The sequence below is a fragment of the Dasypus novemcinctus genome, chromosome 2 (genome assembly GCF_030445035.2).
Source record: "Dasypus novemcinctus isolate mDasNov1 chromosome 2, mDasNov1.1.hap2, whole genome shotgun sequence".
Lineage (NCBI taxonomy): Eukaryota > Metazoa > Chordata > Mammalia > Cingulata > Dasypodidae > Dasypus > Dasypus novemcinctus.
The window spans coordinates 133,107,970-133,121,685 of NC_080674.1; the positions used below are offsets into that span (position 1 = coordinate 133,107,970).

A 13,716-nucleotide genomic window follows, 5' to 3' on the forward strand; every position below is an offset into this window, starting at 1 on the left:
GTAAAGGGTACAACTTTCTCAAGACTGTCATGCTGAAGGAAGCCTAAACTAGCCATGTAGACGGCCCTGTGGAGAGAGGGAAAGGCTCCACTTGCCCCCAGCTCTTTCAGCTGTTCCCAGCCAAAGCTCCAGACTTGGAAGTGAAAAAGTCATCTTGAACATTCAACTCAGTTTAGCCTTCAGAGAACTTTAAACCTGGCCACCATCTGACTGCAACTGTTGAGGAACCCCAAGTGAAAACTACCAGCTTAGCCCAGTCAACCCACAGAACCACGACAGGTAATAAATTTGTGTTTTAAGTCAACAAATATTGAGGTGGTTTGTTACCTAGCAATCGCTGGCTGCAAAATATAGCTACCAAAGTGCAGTTCTAGATGCAAACATTTCTTTCCCATAAACGTTAGACATGCCTGAGGTTCCATGGGCTTTCCCTCTCCCTGCCCCCCTAAAAGTATGTGTCTATGCCATTATTTTTTCTTTAAAGATTTATTTATTTATTCCCCCCACATACTCCCCACAGCCCCCCTGCCCCGGTTGTCTGTTCTCTGTGTCTATTTGCTGTTGTCTTCTTCTTTGTCCGCTTCTGTTGTTGTCAGCGGCACGGGAATCTGTGTTTCTTTTTGTTGGGTCATCTTGTCTCAGCTCTCTGTGTGTGTGGCACCATTCCTGGCCAGGCTGCACTTTCTTTCGTGCTGGGCGGCTGTCCTTATGGGGCACACTCTTTGCATGTGGGGCTCCCCAACGTGGGGCCACCCCTGCGTGGCAGGGCACTCCTTGTGCGCATCAGCACTGGGCCAGTGCCACACGGGTCAAGGAGGCCCGAGGTTTGAACCGCGGACCTCCCATGTGGTAGACAGACACCCCAACCACTGGCCCAAGTCCACCTCCCTGTCTATGCCATTAAAATACTTTGTTTCGCGCTGTTTGCTCACCTACAGTCCACCTCACCGGAAGTCAGGAAAGCTGGGTATCAACCTCGTCGGATTGCTGTAATTTTGGTCAAGTGACTAAACTCTCTGAAGCTCAGGCTCTTCCCTGAAAAATGATGGAGTAGAACTGATTTTTAAAGTTTGTTTAGTGTGTGGCAGGCACCCCTCACACCCTCCCCAAATGGAAATTTACACAGAACATAAACATATGAAACAGATACAAGTGGAAATTTTTAACCAAAAGGAGAGGTGGCATATTGGGAGTCTCTTACGAAGTAGCAAAGGATCATTTGCATTTAAATGACAGTTCCTCACCCAGTTCCCTCAGAACCCCGTGTGAAACCACTGCACTGGATGATCTCTGATGATGACTTCACATGTTGTGGTATATAACATCTACCGTAAAAACAATAGGTAATTAACTTTAAACTTTGGGTTAGATTTTAACTTATTGTTTACGTAGCACCAGTTATTTTAAAATTTTTTAGGAGGTACTGGAAATTGAACCTAGGACCTCGTACATGAGAAGCAGGTACACAACCACTGAGCTATACTAGCTCCCCTTAAATATTTTAAGGAGTCCTTCATTGCTTCTGCTTTATCTCAGAAGCAGATTTATACAAGTGTTTCCCGAAAACCTTTTGACCCTTAGATGAGTAAACTCTTCTCATTTTATCTATTCCCATCAACACAGGTGGTGAACTTTGTTCTTTCCTCATCCCTAGGGAGAGCCATAGAGTTTTTCCAGTTTCCCAATCCGCAGTATACTTAGCTTGGGAAATGCAGATATAAAATCATTGTATTTTACTTCAAATCTTATTCCAAAGACCTCCAGAGTATAAGATTCTGTAGCCTACTATAGATTCCCATTCCCATGCTTCATGGCTGCATTCATTAGGAAACTGTCCTTCCTCTTTTACATAAATCATTCAATAAAGTTGCCCTTCTCTTAATGCTTCTCAACTTTCATTCTTACAACTTTTTGAACAAGTCCTATAATTAAGTTCTTCAGTGTCACTGTATGGTCCTCTGATGAACACTCTCAATCTTTTCCCATTTTCTCCTTTGGATGTTGGCCTTTAATTGAAAACAGTCTGATGAGTGATCTGGAAATATTTGGACTTAAGATGTTGCTATATTAAATATCATGCCTAATTAAATCATTAGAGTTTCCAGGTTTCCTCTTGATAAGGGCTAAGGGCATAAACACCCCTTTGCCAGTCAGGTGAAATGAATACTACTGTAATTTATTTATTGTTTACATTCATAAGTGAAGGATTTGCTAGATTTCAGTTAGAGGTCAGAGAAAATAAAGATAATAAGTTGATTTTTTTTTTCAATTCAAGCTCATGGATCCCCTGAAATCTTTCCATGGACCCCCAACGGGCTTGTGGACTCCTGGTTAAGAACCCCTGGTTTAGGCATTTTCTATTAGAGGTATTTCCATAACTGGAAAAAGCATAGGCTAGAACTCTTCTTTGATATAGACGCAAGAAATTATGTTCCCAGAGGCTTGGCAAAAGAAAAATAATGAATCTCTTAATGGTGTAAAATTAAAAAGTCTCCTAAAATATATTTTAGCAATGCAGTTATTGAATATATTTTCACACTACAAAACACTTTCCCCCATAGTTTGCCTGCTCTTGCCTTTTATTTCATTTTTTAAAAGATTTATTTATTTATTTATTTCTCCCCTTCCTCCCCCACCCCGGTTGTCTGTTCTCTGTATCTATTTGCTGCATCTTCTCTGTCCGCTTCTGTTGTCAGCGGCACGGGAATCTGTGTTTCTTTTTGTTGCGTCATCTTGTTTTGTCAGCTCTCCGTGTGTGCGGCGCCATTCCTGGGCAGGCTGCACTTTGTTTTGCGCTGGGCGACTCTCCTTACGGGGCGCACTCCTTGCGCGTGGGGCTCCCCTACACGGGGACACTCCTGCGTGGCAGGGCACTCCTTGAGCGCATCAGCACTGCGCATGGGCCAGCTCCACACGGGTCAAGGAGGCCCGGGATTTGAACCGCGGACCTCACATGTGGTAGACAGACGCCCTAACCACTGGGCTAAGTCCGCCACCTGCTCTTGCCTTTTAAATACTGTATTCCACTTAATTGTGTAATAACCCCAAGCATAACCAAATCAGGAAGTTGTTTGACAATTTCTTTTATACTTAAGTAAATGTCACTAGACAAAATAATGTAGTTTAATTGTTCCTTTCTAATTCTTCCCCACTCTAGCAAAGTATTGTCTGCTATACCCCATCACAACCCTGCCTGAAAAACTCTCCTACTCTTTCTTACCTGCAGTCACACCGTTGTACATTCTCGTATCATACTCTTAAGAAGCAGTTTTAGGGTGTCTGAGTGCTATTTTAATTAAGCCTATGCTGGGGCAGCTCTAAAAGATGCTTGCCCAGGCTAACTCACATGGCATTTGAGTAAACTTTTTTCTTTTACTTGTTTTTTAAGTGTCCTGAGAATCAATTTGGGAGGACAGAACAAACTACAAGAAGATACTGTATGTTTTTCAGCTTAATGATATAAGTTAGTGAAGAGAGACTGAAGGAGTAAACTTTGGAATGGACTTGCATTTCTAAAATTATTGGAGATTTATAAACACACACACTTATGTAACACCTACAAATATACATACATACATATGATGGTTATATATTTGTAATTATTCTTAATTCTAAAATATAATTTAAAAGATAAATGAAGGATTTGCAGCCTGGAAGTATAGAATTAGTACATTTTCTCCTGGCATGCCATGGTCTACTATTACCACTTCGAATTTTTTCAAATTTAGGATTCCAATAATGAGGTTTTATATTAATTATTCTTATTCTCACTACTCTATAGCAATTTAGAAAGTCACTAATATACATGTTGTTTGACATAACGAATGTATAGAACAATGCCTGGAACATGCTAGCTCTAAAAAAGTTGTTGAGTGAATGAATGAATGCTTCATATGCACACTTATGCATCAAAGCCAATGTATATTTAGCCTTCATGGCTAAACTCTTACACAATCAGCATGTTAAAACTTCAACAAAAGGTAGGAAGAAGAGGCATTCATTTTATTGGTTGGATGCATAGAAAACACCTTTTTAATGGTTTTGATGATTGCTTCTCCCCTAGGAAAGATTAATCTGGCAACTACCAATTACTACCTTTGTTATTCCCACATAAAAAATTGAGCAGGCCTATTGTTTAAGCAAGGAGGAGGGCAGTCCTCAATGAGGCAACATCCTGTTTGAATAATTTAGATTGGGGCATAGATCAGCCCACACACTGTGAACCTCACTCAGTCGTATCCATTTCCTGTGTCAAGGGGTAAATCCCCCTGTTACAGTCGGAATAGGAAAAAAAAAAAAAAAAAGCCCAACTTGCCAGGATGCTAAATATATTGTGCCTTGTTAGGCAAATGTTTTCACCTGCTGGGCCAATTAGACTCCTCTCCCAGAAAGACTAGTTAAACAGGTTTCCTTTTTTCTCTTCCTCCGCCTCCTGGGTTGGGGAAAGAGGCTGTCACTTCGCTTGGACCCTCCCCTTCCCTCCCTCTTGGCTCTTCCACGCTGGGTCCGACCAATAGCACCGGCTCGAACGTGTCCAGTTTGGCGGCGCGAAGAGCTGGCCCCGGCCTGGATGCGCAGAGCGGCCGGGGTGCTGGGCGGGCGCGGCGAGGCGCCTCTCGCTCGGCCTGCGCGCGGAGGGTCGGTGCGTGGAGAAGGAAGGAGACTGGCCGCACGCCAGGTCTGAAAGTGCCCCCCGGACACGGCCCTGATGACTGAACTACAGCAGGATGTTGAAGACGCAAAGCCCGCAAAAGTTCTCGGGAAGAGGGAGAGCAAAGTTGGCTCAACCCAGTAAGTACTGGCAGCTGGAAGCCGTTCAGGCGGTGTGTAGCGCGCTTCCCGAAGTTGCTCCGCCGCGGGTGAATCAGAGATGGAATCGGCTTTTGGAAGTTTTGCATTGATAACCTTGTGGCTTGAACTTTGTCCGTGGCGCCTGTTCTCTGTTTTGCTCCAATTCCGTAGTAGAGAAAGGGCACAGCAGCCTTTCAGGACTGCATTGTAACTAACAGTCCGATTGGGATGTAAATTATTTTCAGCAATCAAAAGCGTGATTGGTGTTTTATAATTCGCAAGGGAGGTCTGAGAAAACAGTTCCGACTCTGAGCCACATCGAGCACCAGAGCGCTACCGATTATTTCAGTTGTCCTACTGCCTAATGACGTGTGTGGAGATTCATTTGTCTCGTAGGTGTTACTTAGTTATTGGCTCCTCGGTGATGTGTGTTTTGCCATTCGATTCAGAAGTTGTGGGTATCTTTTTTCCCTACCCTCTTCACTCTTTCCCCGCAAGAGAGAGGAAATGTAGTGGAAACAGGAAATATGCTTATCTTTCCTCTGAAAGACTGACTACCTTTGGTTATGTAGTTAAACAAACTTGTACACACTTTTTTTTTTTTTAGAGAAAGAGTGGGTGAAGGAATGCGGAGGGGGGGTGTCATGATGACTAGATAAAACACTTCAACTATTGAGTTGTGGCTATTAGAAGAGTTATTTGCATAATAGAGGAATTTGCATATTATTTGACCTATAAACTCTTCTGGGGAAAGAAACTGAAATCTCAGAAATTTCTATCACAAGGATTAACTTCCAGTGATGAAACTTATTTCTCTTTCCCTGTATTACTGTGAGGTCTTTTTTTAAAAATCCAAAGTATGATTATTACCAAACATTCTTGTTTTCAAAAGGAAAAGAATCTAAGTATTTGCTTATTTTCTGTATCAGTATAATCTATTGCTATATTAAGTTCCAGATAAATATCTAAATAAGTGCAATTTTATTTTTATGCCACCAACTTGTTGGGGGTACCTAAAATGCATTATTGATACTAGTATAAAAAGACAACCAATAAAATAAAAAATAAAATAAAAAAAGACAACCAATTAAATAGCTAAAGATTCTATCTCTGTTCATTATTTTTGCATTTACTTATTTTTTTAAAAATCACAGCCTGATTCCACACAAAGGACTGTGGTTATAAAATGTCTGTGCAGCTGCTGAAGTTTGGGCAGAAATTTTGGAAAGCGGAGAATTTTATTAGCTGCTTTGATGTGTTGTTGGTTTGTTGTTGTTTTTTCAAAGACTTATGTCATTTTCTCTTCCAGTATCTCAGCTTTATTTGGCTACTCTTTCCTTTGCTTTTCCAACATTGTCAACTTAACTGATGCTCTTTATTAATGATAGATTCGAAGTGATTGAGAAAAATTTGCAAAAGGTATAACCTGCACACAATATTTTTGTGTTCTCACCCAAAAGTAAAACCCTAACCATAATAATATCTGAAATGCTTCCAAAATGAACAGTCATATAACATCTGATATTTGTTTTGTATCTCATCATTCTTTCATAGACTTTATTTCTGTGGAGAATCATGAGTGGGCAATATGGATGGACTTATCTTTTTGTAGATGTTGTTGGCTGTGACAAAGGCAAAACTAGACCCCAAAACTTTAACCTCCTAGCCCAGGATTCTTTCAAAGGCAGTGCTTATTTCCATTTACACAGAGCAGAATGATTCAAACCTATCCAGCAGCAACTGAGTTTTCAAAATCTTCACATTCCCAGTCATCTGGATACTTAGTTTAGGACATCGTTTTGATTGGTTGAAAAACTCTATGGTAGTGTCTAGACTAATTTTCTTTACTCAAAACTCTAACTGTTGGGAAAAAGGTTGTATAGAAAATGAGCCTAACCACATTGAAGCTCAAGGCCCCTACATGGCCAATCATTTAGACTGGCCAGTTTCACAAATCCATTCAGTTCAACAATATTAGAAAGCCTACTATTTGTTCAGTAATGGTGGGAAAAACATGGGTAAATGGGCCTTTCTAGAACTCCCATAACAGCGCTGGGGTAGAGGGAGGAGATGTTTGCATGGGGCCTCTGTGTGTGTGTGTGTGAGTGTGTGTGGTGTGTGTGTGTTTAGGAGGGAAAAAAAGTAGACAAAGTTTAACCATTAAAAAGCTACAGTTGGGAAAACATACACTGATAGTTACATAAGAAAGTGCTGTGGGAAGAAGACCTGTGCTTATAAACATGTCCATGCTCAGTACAACACACAGAAGACAAGATACCATAAGAGGTTTTGCCTATAACTGAGTCTTCTGTACTGTTAGGATGTTTATGTGTTTGGCAGTCTTTGGTAAACCTCTTTTTTATTGGGGAAGGGTATGGGGGTGGGGAGAGTCTTGCTTGGATTTTTTCTACCAAGTTGTATTTTTCAGACCTTATTCAGATCACTTCTGATTCAATCTAAGACTTTAGACATTCTTCTGAGCTCTTCAACTTCTGTTTTGGTATCAAAATAAGAGTAATTTTAGGGGGAAGGGAGATAAATTATCACGATATACTGTTGTGATAATTCCATTTGAAATCAATTTCAGGTTGCCAAATTTTTATGTTTAGAAACCTAGTTTAACTTTCCTGTTTTGAGCTTCATAACTTAGATAATTATCGCTAAGCTCAAGTCTTGTCGAAGTCCAGGTATTCTAATGGACATTTTCTGGTTAGTGTGTTCGAATGCTGTCTTCTCATTTCCTTTGCATCCATAATCACATCTTCATAGGCTTCATCACCTGGTAACAATCGCTGACTGAGAATGCTTTGCTCTGTGGCTTTTCATACATTTTTATGCTGAAAGGAGGAGATGATATTGTTTCCTCCATCTTACATATAAGATCATTGAAGCTCTGATAAGCAACTAGGGAGGGTCACACTGTTAATAGAATGCTCAAATTCAAGCCCAGGGTCCCTACGTCTAGAGCCTGAACTAGTCACCACTGCACTATACTTACCCTGTATCTCCCCTGCTCCCAATCTGTGGTGGCCCTCCATGGCCTACTTTAAAAAACAGGCTCCTTGGGGAGTTAATGCTTAAACTGTACAGGTTCTGTCTGGGTTCACGGTAGGACAACATTGAGAACGTAATTAACAGCACTGAATTATATATTTGAATGTGGTTAAAGAGGGGAAATTTGGGTTGTATATACGTTACTGAAATAAAATTTTAAAAAACAGCCTAGGACTGTACAACACAGTGAACCCTATTGTAAATAATGGACTGTGGTTAATAATACAATTACAAAAATGTTCTTTCATGAATTGTAACAAATGTACCACACCAATGCAAGGTGTTAATAATAGGGTGGTATACGGGAACTCTATTCTGATTTTTTTTGTAAACCTACAACTTGTCTAATAAAACAGAAGCAAGCTCCTTTGCCAAGATTTTAAGATCCTTAATTATCTAACCACACATAGACTATTTCAACTTCATTTCCTAATACTAGCAACATGAACACCATTTATAGCCAAACAAGTGTACTAGCAGTCCTATACTTAAGAAGTAATATGTAAAAGGAATAAGAAACAGGTATGCTAAATGTATTAATAAGTGATAGTTCTCTTCTCCCTTCCCTTCTTCTCTTCTCCTCACCTCTGTTTCTTTGCTCAGTTAGTTCCCTCTCTCCTTTCTCCTAATACCTCTAAAAATCAACTCAAGTTTTCCTTTATTTAAAGCCTTATCTTATCACGCCAGGCGTTACTCATCTCTTCCTTATCAGCACTCACCTGCTCAATGTCTGGTCAGCCCCATAGAACTCTGCTGAAACTATTACTACTAATGAACAGTGAATGTTTATTGAATGTTAATATGTACAAAGTATTCTTGTAAGTTCTTATATTAACTAACACTAGTGCGGTATATATTAGTTATCTTTCCCCTAATAGATTGTAAAGTCTGATCCCAGTTTTCCGTATTGAATTTCCCAGAAAACCCAGCAAATAATCACGTTCAATAACTGTCTTTTGGTGGACTGTACAGGCGAAGACCCCAATGACTTTAATTAAGGTATATTATATGCTCATAACTGACTTTCAGCTTGAGTTATCTTAGGGGAAATTCTACTTTTTATATTTCTTAATCAAATTTTCCCTCATGAGGAGTTAGAAATTGTAAGTACATTTACTTGTCTAAGAGCTATATTTTATATATTCATCTTTATGCTAGAAGATGAGGTTGCTGATCATCAACATAAACATATTTCCTCTTGAAATTCTATTTTTCCCTACTTTCATTACCTTTTTCATTCTGAATTTTATGTTCACAACACACGGATAGTTCTAACAATGCCCATCTTTTTTTGACACATTTTTATGAGACAGTTTTATTTCTGAGTCTCTTGTGGATCTAATTTAATAATGGGCACATTACTTATAATGAGCTTCAAAAAAATATCTAAAGCTAATGCTGATTATTTCTGGGCTAAAGTGCTCTTGATTTATACCCCAAATTATGAATTACCTTATAGCATCTTCATAAGGTTTGAGCTATTATGAATAATGCTGCATAAAAATTTGCATGCAGATTTTTATGTGGACATGCTTTTATGTATTTTTTACACTTTTTATTGTTACATATGTACAACTCAGAATTTACCATTTAACCACTTTCAAGTATACAGTTCAGTGGTATTATTTACATTCACAATACTGAGCTACATCACCAACATCCATTACCCTAAGTTTTTCATCACCTCTGTGGAGATAGTTTTGTTTCTCCTGGGTAGATACATAGGCATGGAATTGCTAAATGGTACCATAGTTTTACATTTAACTTTTCTGAGCAACTGTCAAACTGGCTTCCAAGTGGCTGCACCATTTTACATTCCCAGTAGTAGTGTTTAAGGACCCATGATGTAGATTTAGTAAGGGAAACAAGATTGTAATCATCTTAAAAGCAGAATCAGTGTCTTAAGCTTTATAATACAATAAATATTTGTATGCCTGTTGATTAGGTGGCATTCATACTGAAGATTTTGAGAACTCCCCGTGCTACAATGTCAAAGATAAATCAGGCTAACCACCTACCAACTTTGTTTCTTTTTTAAAATTTATTTATTTATTTATTTTCTCCCCTTCGCTTCCTCCTACCCTGCTGCTTTTGCTTTCTGTGTTGTCTTTTCTCATTTTCTCTCCTAGGATTCACTGAGATTGGATCCTGGAGACCTCTGATGTGGAGAGAGGTTCCCTGTCAGTTGCGCTAGCTCAGTTCCTGGTTTCTGCTGTGCTTCACCTTGACCCTCCCCTTGTCTCTCTTTTGATGCTTCATCCTCTTTCTGCGTGACTCACTTGTACAGGGCACTGGCTTACCACGTGGGCACTTGTACAGGCACTGGCTTGTCACACAGGCATGTTTTCTCTTCTTTTTCACCAGGAGGCCCCAGGGATCAGACCCATGTCCTCCCATATGGTAGGCGGAAGCTCTATCACTTGAGCCACATCTGCTTCCCTTTTGTTTCTTTTTAATGCTATTGCCATCTAAAACCATGATTAAGCTTTTTTGTTATGTTGTCCCTTTCCTTCAAATGTCCACCTTCCTGTATACATATAAAATTGTTGGACTTGGGCAATGAAGCAAGCTACAACTTGAGGTTAAATTTTCTTTTTAAAAAATAGTTACAATACCGTCTACCACGTGAGATTGTCATGAGGATTCAGTGTGATCAATCAGTACTTGACTGCATGATAGAAGAGCTCCATAAATGGCATACGTTATTCTCGTAAACCTTTGGGAAGAGTTATTTACCAGTCAAGTGACCTGTATTGTTTTATTGTTAATAAGCAAATCCATCTGAACACAACGTTCTTACCTTAGCACAGTGGACTCCTAGTGTTAAGGGAAGGATTGATTTCTAACCATATAGGTATCCCTATATACCTATTCGTTTTCTTCTGATCACTTCTGTTCCCCTCTCCTAATCTGAGTGATCCTGGCAGGCTCCTAATCAGATGAGGTTGTAATATCTGGACCTTCCTCTGAGCAGCTAGACAGAGGTCACAATGATGGTGAGACCTGTTTAAAAAGAGAAGGGACCAAGGTGGAAAAGGAAATGTATGGTTGGAGAGAATGAATAAGATTGGGAGAATAGCAGAGGTTTGGAAAAAGGGATGGTGAAATAATAGTGAGTTCCATTTGAGAAGGGAAAGGAAAGCATGCTAATTTACCGTTAACCTAGATGACTTCTTGTGTCCTGGCATTGTTCCCCATTTTCTCCCATTCTGTGCTCTGTACCATCAGTAAATCCTCAGGCAATGAGGTAAGGGTGGCATGCCTGTTTCTCCCTAGTGGAGATATTGATTGGGTGCACATGGTTGTGTTTTCCTTTTTTTTTTTTAAAGATTTATTCATTCATTCAATTCCCCCCTCCTCCGCCCCCCCCCCCCCCCCCCATTGTCTCTTCTCTCTGTCTATTTGCTGCGTCTTGTTTCTTTGTCCGCTTCTATTGTCGTCAGCTGCACGGGAAGTGTGGGCAGCCCATTCCTGGGCAGGCTGCACTTTCTTTCGCGCTGGGGGGCTCTCCTTACGGGGCGCACTCCTTGCGCGTGGGACTCCCCTACCCGGGGGACACCCCTGCGTGGCAGGGCACTCCTTGCACGCATAAGCACTGCACATGGGCCAGCTCCCCACACGGGTCAAGGAGGCCCGGGGTTTGAACCGCGGACCTCCCGTGTGGTAGACGGACGCCCTAACCACTGGGCCAAGTCCGTTTCCCTGTGTTTTCCTTAACTCCAGATGTATCAGGTTATGATTATATCCACATTTGTTATCTTCTAGATTTTTCAAATTATGTCTTCTATCTTGCACGGTAGGAAATATGTTAATTTCTTTGTCCTTTACTATTAAGGCTTTTAATCTGAAAACAGTTATCTAGTGAGCCTGCAAATTATTTTGAAACCTCTGGTGTGTAGTGGTGAGGGTTAATAATTTACCTGAGTTTGGTATTATTGGGTTGTATCAGAATCTTAACTTCTCCTACTTGAAAAATAGTGTGCTGTGTTATATTGCTTTGATCAATAATATATTTTTTAAAATCTTTTTTTAGGCCGTGTCTTACTAATCTGAAAACAATTTGGCTTAAAGTTCTAAGAGATCTCTGCAAAAGGTGTATTATGTGAGTTGCTATATTCTGAGTGATGAAAAACAATTTATTGTGACATTTATCATCACTGAACTATTTCTATAATTCACTGGAAAACAACCTCTCTTATGATTCTAACAACCTAAATACTGTGCTGGATGCTTTATACTATTTAAATCAACATGTTCCTCCACACATAAAGATGTCAAGAATGTATTTGTCTTCCACCCTTTTTTTTAAAAATATTTATTTATTTATTTCTCCCCCCCAGTTGTCTGCTCTCTGTGTCCATTCGCTGTGTGTTCTTCTGTCTTCGCATCTATTCTTGTTAGCGGCCCGGGAATCTGTGTCTCCTTCTGTTGTGTCATCTTGCTGCATCAGCTCTCCATGTGAGTGGCGCCACTTCTGGGCAGGCTGGACTTTCTCTCACGCTCGGCTGCTCCTTATCAGGTGCACTCCTTGCATGTGGGGCTCCCCTATGCGGGGGACACCCCTGCGTGGCATGGCACTCCTTGTGCGCATCAGCGCTGCGCGTGGGCCAGCTCACCACACGGGTCAGGAGGCCCTGGGTTAAATTGTGGACCTCCCATGTGGTAGGCGGACACTCTATCCCTTGAGCCAAGTCCACTTCCCTTTCTTCCTCCCTTAATAATAAAGTTCCATAGTGTATGAAGTTGGACCAGTTTTGATGTGAAGTTGGTAGATTTCTTAAATGTTCCTAATTTGATCAGAATACTTTCTGAAAGCTTTGAAAAGGATTGCAAAACCTTTTCTGAACTCAATTTCTAAAATCACAAAATATCAGACTTTTCATCAGAACTTATGAGAGAATAATCTATGACATAAGATAGGAAAAAGATAATATATGCAAATTCATAATGACCAGAGAGATTTGCTTTTCTGCTCAACCACATTTACTAAGTAGTTCTGTGTTTTGGGCACCATGCTAATCACCAGGATAAAGAAAAGGCCTTTTAAGAATAAATAAAAAATTAAAATTAAAAAAGAAAGGCCTTTGCCCATAAGGAAAATGGAGTAGACAGAAGGAATGTTTTGAGATTTGATCTTTTTTTCAAAGAAGAGACTAGAAACTCCAGGAAATAAAACAAAGCTTACACGGGGTGTGATAATATAATTGCTGTGCACTGTTTGAAGTACTTTTATGTATGTACATTTCATGAAGTAGGCATGAGTCTCATCATCACATTTTATGTATAAGGCAATGAACACAGTGACTTGCCCAAGTTCACAACAGTTAGTAAAATGTTGGAGCCAAAATTCAAGCTCAGGCAGTCTAAACTGAACCTGTGTCCTAACATCACTAAATTATATAGTCACACTGGATGTTAGGAAGAGCACAGAACCTGAGTAGAACTCTTAATCTCCTACAGGTAGGTTTTGTGAACTATAGAAATACACAACCATTCCCAGTCTACAATTCTAGCATGGAGAAGATTTCAGTGCCCTTCAGAGGACAAGGAAGAGGGAGCACCTTTAGCTGTCAGTTGGGCACTGGGACTTCGTCCATGTATCATCAACCACATGTACCCCTCTGGATCCTTCTATTCATTCTGTGCTCAAACCTGACGCTAGAGAGATTTATTCTTTTAGTTGCAGCTTTATATTTTGATGTGCGGCGCAATCATTAATGGATTCCAATTTTTAAAAACCATAGTTGAATTCCTCTTTGCTCAAGTACAGTGTGTTTTTATTAAGTAATTTGATAGATTTGTTTAAAAATAACTGTTGTTAGGAATATTGTCTCTTTAAAAGTAGTCACCAGAGGAAGCCAAGTTTTCTAA

At 40.0% G+C, this 13,716-nt stretch overlaps 1 protein-coding gene across 2 annotated transcripts in view; it reads left to right on the forward strand.

Annotated features, from left to right (window-relative positions):
- Window positions 1-13,716, forward strand: part of GRAMD2B (GRAM domain containing 2B) — a 115,737-nt gene that overhangs the window by 45,668 nt on the left and 56,353 nt on the right. The window contains exon 1 of one of the 2 annotated variants that reach the window (XM_004448150.5): window positions 4,493-4,791. The exons of the other annotated variant lie outside the window; for it this stretch is intronic. Coding sequence (XP_004448207.2) covers window positions 4,709-4,791 — 83 coding nt within the window. The 5' untranslated portion in view covers window positions 4,493-4,708. Of the gene's footprint in view, window positions 1-4,492; window positions 4,792-13,716 lie in introns of those variants that run through there. 2 annotated transcript variants of the gene reach the window in all.